Raw genomic sequence first — 6,000 nt, forward strand, 5'->3', positions numbered from 1 at the left:
ATACGCGTGTTCTCAGAAGTAACAACAAAGCTCCAACCTCCAAAGATCATTACCTTGCCTCCTTCCAAGAATACCCCGATGACCCGTTCGCCCCTGCCATCTGGCGCAGTTATGCTCCACATAAGTGCAAGTTCTTTCTTTGGCTGCTGCATAGAGATAGATTAAGAACTAAAGCTAGGCTCTTACACTGTCACATGCACAACAATGGAGAGTGCCCGTTCTGTACCGCCGAAGAAAATTGTTTCCACCTCTTCATCGGCTGCACCCGTAGCAGAAATTTCTGGACATTCATTGGCCTTGATCTTGCCTCCCTCCCGGAAGCACTTGGTGTTGATCAACTTTGGATAGTCAACCCTTTCCAGGAAAATGACCGCAGAATTGCTAGCACGATCCTCATCTGTGTCCTTTGGAACATTTGGAAATGCAGAAACGCGAAAGTTTTCAGAAGCGCAGATGAGAGTAACCTCCTACTGTCGAGAAGATGTCATGAAGATCTTGTTCTTTGGTCAAACCGATGCTCTTCCTCTGCTGGAAGATTAAAATTAGTTGAGTGGAGTAATTTTTTCCCTGTGTAACTAGTTGTAATCAGGAGTTTGTTGCTTTCTCCTGCTCCTTTCTCTTTCTTTCCCTTTCTCCCACTTGAGCCGCTGGGCTTTGTAACATCTTTGTAATTTCTTTTGTAATCTCTTTTGTAACAATGTCTATATAATGCAATAAAAGTTCAGGCAACCCTTGGGTTGCCGTAGTTTCCCTCAAAAAAAAGTTAAGAGGACAAGCTACAACTATACAAGACTAGAAGTTAGAAAAGGTTGAAATCAATGTGTTACGCGAGCTGCTTTGCAACTCCATTGCCCTTCGTCGTCCATTCCTCGTGTAGTCGACTTCTGGCGCGTGTTTGTTTGACCAAAGAAACATGATGTATTCTCCTAAAAAAAAAGGAAACATGATGTAGCGAAGAGGGGTCAGTTGTCCTTGCGGTTTGCGGCTGTATTTCGGACCAGTAGTAACTGAAAACTCCTGCAAAATGATTTTTCCCAATTCAGAAATAGAGAATGGAGCATGGCTTCTCCTGGTTGGATCTTGTTCCTTCATAGATATATCTCCAAACGTGGCTGCTATTGGATCCTGTTCCTGTGACTAGTACCTGTTTGCGTTGGCACATGTCCAGCCGTCCATCTGCCCAATCATGCATGTTCCCCAACTGTATTCTAAAGATTTTTTGAACAACTTCCTGTTGTTTGCTCAAAGCAATGAACTTGCTTCCAATAAACTAACAGAGACAAACCAAGCAAAATGTACTACACAAATAGAAATGCTGAGCGGTTCCCTGATTAACATCAGCAACAGGATTAGCGGTACAATCATACTTGATATTTTTATTCAGCTGCTGTTGCAAAGAAGTAGACTTTTCAGAAAAGTTAGCGTTACACCATCATGACTTCAGCAAGGTTCGTCTTATGTAACGCTAAAGGCAACGCACTTGCCTATAGATAAAAAAAATGTATCCAAGAAACCGACAAATTAACCAGCGCACGTCTCAAAAATTACAAATTTCTGAAAAAAAGCAGCGGCTGCTTGGATTGGGATCACATGTTTTTGCTGGTAGGGTGTTAGTGGCACAATCATTTCATCATTACGGATCGACTTCGTCATCAATTATGCGCACACATGGTAGATGTGTTGTGCTGTAACCACACTATACTCTCCACGGGATGACACTGACCTTTGTGATGTATCGAAGGCTTGAAGCTGACTCCAGCTATGGTCGTGAAGCTTTTTAGGTTTCCCTTCTCCAGCTTCCATGCATGTTCTTTGTTTGGGTGAATGCATGATTAGGCCACTGTCCCTATATCTATTTAACCTATTTTTTTGTTTTTGGTGTAATAAGTAACAATGACATGCCTACATTTACTCTCCCACAAATCACATATATCCCTCCAAGATTTTGTTAGTGGAGTTGATCTAATCAAGGTAGGAATTCGCACACCTCAACTTTTGACTTCTACTTCGAGATATTGTAGTTAAATCATCACAACTATATTTGCTGAATGCATTTTTTTTCTGAAATATAGGTGTATTGTAGATGCGTCTGTCCCTGACATAAAATGTGTAAGCGAGTGCAGGATTACTTTGTTCATATGGCTGAGGAAACTCCAAACTTTTCTGTGCCTTTTTTTTTTGATCTGATAGACTGGTACTGTCATTAAGAAGAATATAATTTCAACTAACACATGAAAGGACAAGCCTTTAGAAGCATATCATTGAGCTAATAGCAGCCACCTCCTCCAGCATCGAACAATGGAATTTAACCTGAACCTACGGTGATAGCTACTTTCAGGCTTTCACCCATGGTGGAATATTGTGAAGTGTTAACATGATCTATCCATATTCCGTTGCCAATTTTGAATCTTGGATGTTGCTTAGACCAATAATTACAGATGGTACTCGAGGCTACCCTTTCTAGCATGGAACATTGGTGCCTTTTGGATTTTATTAGGCATCAAGAAAGCATGCAGAACTCTGCTTCTTTTTTTTTTTACCATGAGGGGTAATAGACACCATTGCAAAATGCAAACCACTTGGATGAAGGAAAAAAAATCCATCAGCTATTATGCTTGTTGATTTAACTTGTACAGTTTTACTACAACATGATTGGACCTTGGATGATTTTTTTTATTTGTGAAGTCAACTTACTGAAGTAGTATTGCGGACGTACCTGTAAAAAGTTTTTATTTTTCAGCAGATTAGTCTGCAGTAGTGGCGGCAGAGCTACGCTAGCGAACCTTAGCAGTGTGGCAGCTGCCACAAGTTTGTTTTATTTATCGCTGGTGCACGTGCCATTTTTCAAGTTTGGCTCTTCTTTGTAGTAACCTGTAAACTGATGAGAACTCCAATACATCTTGAACTATTTCTCTTTCAGTTTTACATACTTGTCTTTAAGCTGATTACTATGTCAGCTACTAGAAATTTTACAAGATGAAACTATAACACTGCAGTAATTAGTATGCAGGGTTATCCTTTAGACAGATATTTAGAACATTTGTCGTCAGCAGTACGTCATGTTTGTGTCTGCACCAATTGATATGTTTTCTGCATTCTAGATATGGATCTAGTTCTTTATGTCCTACACTCGTATTCAGTAAATGCCTTTTCAAACCTTCAATCAAAGGATAAATTCCATGTCCTACACTCTGCTTGTCTACTCGGGCAACTCCTTTGACTTGACTAGCTAGAATATAATCCGGAGGTGTTCACATCTTGCTTTGGACCAATGAGCAATGCTTACTAAAATGTGATCCATACAGCGTATACGATCCAGATCATTAAGGCCCCCCCCCTGTTGCGATGCTCATGAAACTGCCGTCGATAATTAGCAGTGTATTCCACTCATCTAGAACAGCTCAAAAAGCATCCTCGACAGTACAGTATCTGAACCCTCGCGTAAACAAAACAACGCATCAGGAGACCTGCTTGTACAATTGGAGACTGTGCATAGCTTAAACATGAAAGGCACAGGTTGGGATAGAAAATTGGCGGCGCCAATATGTATCTGTGAATCAGCATCGCACATGTTCTTCGTTTACTTTTCCAGATCAAACAAAGGTGATGCAGAATCAATCAGGAGACAGCCAGATCTGCCCTTAGCATTTTTTACCTGTAATTCAAACAAAAGAAATGCTCCTTTGGTTTGTCCCCATCTCTGAACACATGTTCTTCAGAGTTTTCCTTAAAGGCAGTTACCGTTTCACCTCAGCTGCGACAAAAGCGTGCGTGCACTGGAGAAGAGCAGCAGATGTGATTTCGTAACCGAACACGAGCAGCACACAAGGTGAGCTGAAGCAACCAGTTTGTTGAGAATGAGGCACAGTCCATTTCCGGTTATTGCTATTGTACAAAGAAATCTGCACATAGTGCAAAAGAATTTTTCTCGTCAGAACACGCTTAGGTTTCGATCACCGAATCTTCTCGATCATCTTTATATACAAGAAGGTAAATAAGATCGATCAAAGTGGCTTGATTGGCACGTCGCGTTCTTCCTGCCTAACTCCGTCGTGGGCACTCTTTGTCTGTTAGATGCGTGTCCCCTCCGATGCAAGATGACAGATCGAGTCGAGAGAGAGAGAGAGAGAGAGAGAGAGAGAGAAAAGAACGATGAATCAATTAGCTAGCCGAGGAACTGGGTGAAAACTCTCTCTAAATCTGCGGCAATTCGTGTTGCACGTCGCCGGACTCCATGAACACTCTGAGCCAGTAGTCCATGTCGTCGGCCGACGCCGAGGAGGCCGCGGCGCCGAATGCGTCGCAGGGCTCCATGGGGACGTCGAAGCTCTCCAGCGGCATCGACAGCGTCTCGGACCAGAAGCTCTCGTCGAACTGGAACTCCTCGGCGTCCGGGGACGAGGTGAAGCTCTCCTCCTTGGGGAACCCGGGCGAGCTCCCCGTGTTGCCCTGCTCCGTCACGGACGACTCGGTCACCGACGACGACGCGGACCGCTCGGGCGACACCGGCGCGGCGGCCAGCGCCCTCCTCGCACCGCCGCGCTTCGCCGCCGCCGGCCTGCGCTTCTTGCCGCTGCCGCCCGCTGGCGCCTCGTGCGCCGCCTCCTCCCCCTTGGTGGCCTCGAGCCGCTTCTTCAGGTTCGTGTGCCAGACGTTCTTGATCTCGTTGTCCGTCCGCCCCGGCAGCCTGGCGGCGATCGCGGACCACCTGCGGCCAAAACAATTCAGAGCTCGTCAGTTGCGCAGCTCTGACGAAAGGATTTCATTATCCACCAGCAGATGACATGTTCTATCCTAGCCTGCGTGATTTGATTCCCCGCTACGGGAATCGCACGCAGCTGTTCAACACCATGTGCATGTTTTTTCTTTTCTTTTCACCGCGCTGAAATCGTAGGCTCCGCAGGCAGCAGCGCTGCTCCTGCTCGTCGCCCACGAGCGAGAACGGCCAAAGGAGATGGAATCTCCGGCAGATCTCGCGTCGCGCATCATCAGTGACGCGAATTAAACTAGTGACCAAGTGGCTAGCACACTTGGATTTTCTTTCTCGTCGGCAACGAGGAGGGGGGGCCCGTGAGGATAATGTATTGTACGCCGGCCCCCACAGGAGCAGAGAGGAAGACGAAGAAGCCTTTGCCTTTCTTTCTTCTTTGCGCTTGAAGCAACAATCATTGCTCCTCCAACTCCAATTTAGCAAAAACTAGAAAGGCAGCAATGGGAGAAAAGGGGAAGAAAAGGAGGAGGCAGGATCGATGAGCAGCAGCAGGCCAGCAGCAGTAGTAGTACCTGTTGCCGAGCTGGTCGTGGAGGCGGATGATGGAGTCCTCCTCCTCCTTGCTGAAGTTGCCGCGCTTGATGTCCGGGCGCAGGTAGTTGATCCACCGGAGCCGGCAGCTCTTGCCGCACCGCAGCAGCCCTGCAAAAGCAGCAGCAGCACATCTCGTCAGCGCTCTGCGGTCGGCCGGCGATAGCTAGCTAGCTAGCGCGAGAAGGCAGGTCGCGGCGGCGGTCGGAACGGGGAGAAGGCTCACCGGCTTGCTTGGGCAGCGCGCGCCAGTTGCCGTGGCCGAAGCGCTGGATGTGGGCGACGAGGACCTTGTCCTCCTCCGGCGTCCACGGCCCCTTCTTGAGGCCCATCTTCTCGCAGCACGGAGCCCTCCCCATTGCTGTCGATCTTCCTCCTCTGTTTGTTTGTTGTGTCGAGGCGCGTTGAGGGTTGCTGCCTTCCGCAGTTCCGCTTGTCTCTCGGGACGGGAGCACTGTCCTCTGGTCGTGCTGCAGAGCAAGGGTGGAGTCGCGAGGGCGCCCGGGTATTTATTGCTCGGCGCCGTAGCGCTACGGGAGTACGGGCACGTGCGAAATGCCCCACGCCACGCAGGTTCGCGGAAAGTGGATCCCTTGAATGGGCCAAGTGGGCGCATAATTTTAACTTCGTTTGTGTTTTTTTTCTTTGGATTTTTTAACTGCTAGCAGTAGGAAAACAGATGGTTTTGGAATCGTTTA

The 6,000-nt window shown here is 47.1% G+C and overlaps 1 protein-coding gene across 1 annotated transcript; it reads right to left on the reverse strand.

Moving 5' to 3' along the window:
• Window positions 1–3,847: 3,847 nt before the first annotated feature.
• On the reverse strand, window positions 3,848–5,792 carry LOC120682913 (transcription factor MYB4-like). The gene is made up of 3 exons (XM_039964930.1): window positions 5,529–5,792; window positions 5,284–5,413; window positions 3,848–4,708 (listed from the first exon to the last, which is right to left on the reverse strand). Exons 1-3 carry the CDS (start codon window positions 5,659–5,661, stop codon window positions 4,195–4,197), a joined length of 777 nt encoding a protein of 258 aa, XP_039820864.1. The 5' UTR covers window positions 5,662–5,792; the 3' UTR covers window positions 3,848–4,194.
• Window positions 5,793–6,000: the final 208 nt, after the last annotated feature.

Source organism: Panicum virgatum, chromosome 7N, assembly GCF_016808335.1.
Source record: "Panicum virgatum strain AP13 chromosome 7N, P.virgatum_v5, whole genome shotgun sequence".
NCBI classification, from domain to species: domain Eukaryota; kingdom Viridiplantae; phylum Streptophyta; class Magnoliopsida; order Poales; family Poaceae; genus Panicum; species Panicum virgatum.

Excerpts from the sequence above, each read along its gene's own strand:
- LOC120682913 (XM_039964930.1), bottom strand. The coding sequence starts at position 5,661 with ATGGGGAGGGCTCCGTGCTGCGAGAAGATGGGCCTCAAGAAGGGGCCG. Across the intron at positions 5,414-5,528 it reads CGCGCTGCCCAAGCAAGCCG|GGCTGCTGCGGTGCGGCAAG; the intron begins GTGAGCCTTCTC and ends CTGCTTTTGCAG. Across the intron at positions 4,709-5,283 it reads CACGACCAGCTCGGCAACAG|GTGGTCCGCGATCGCCGCCA; the intron begins GTACTACTACTG and ends TTTTGGCCGCAG.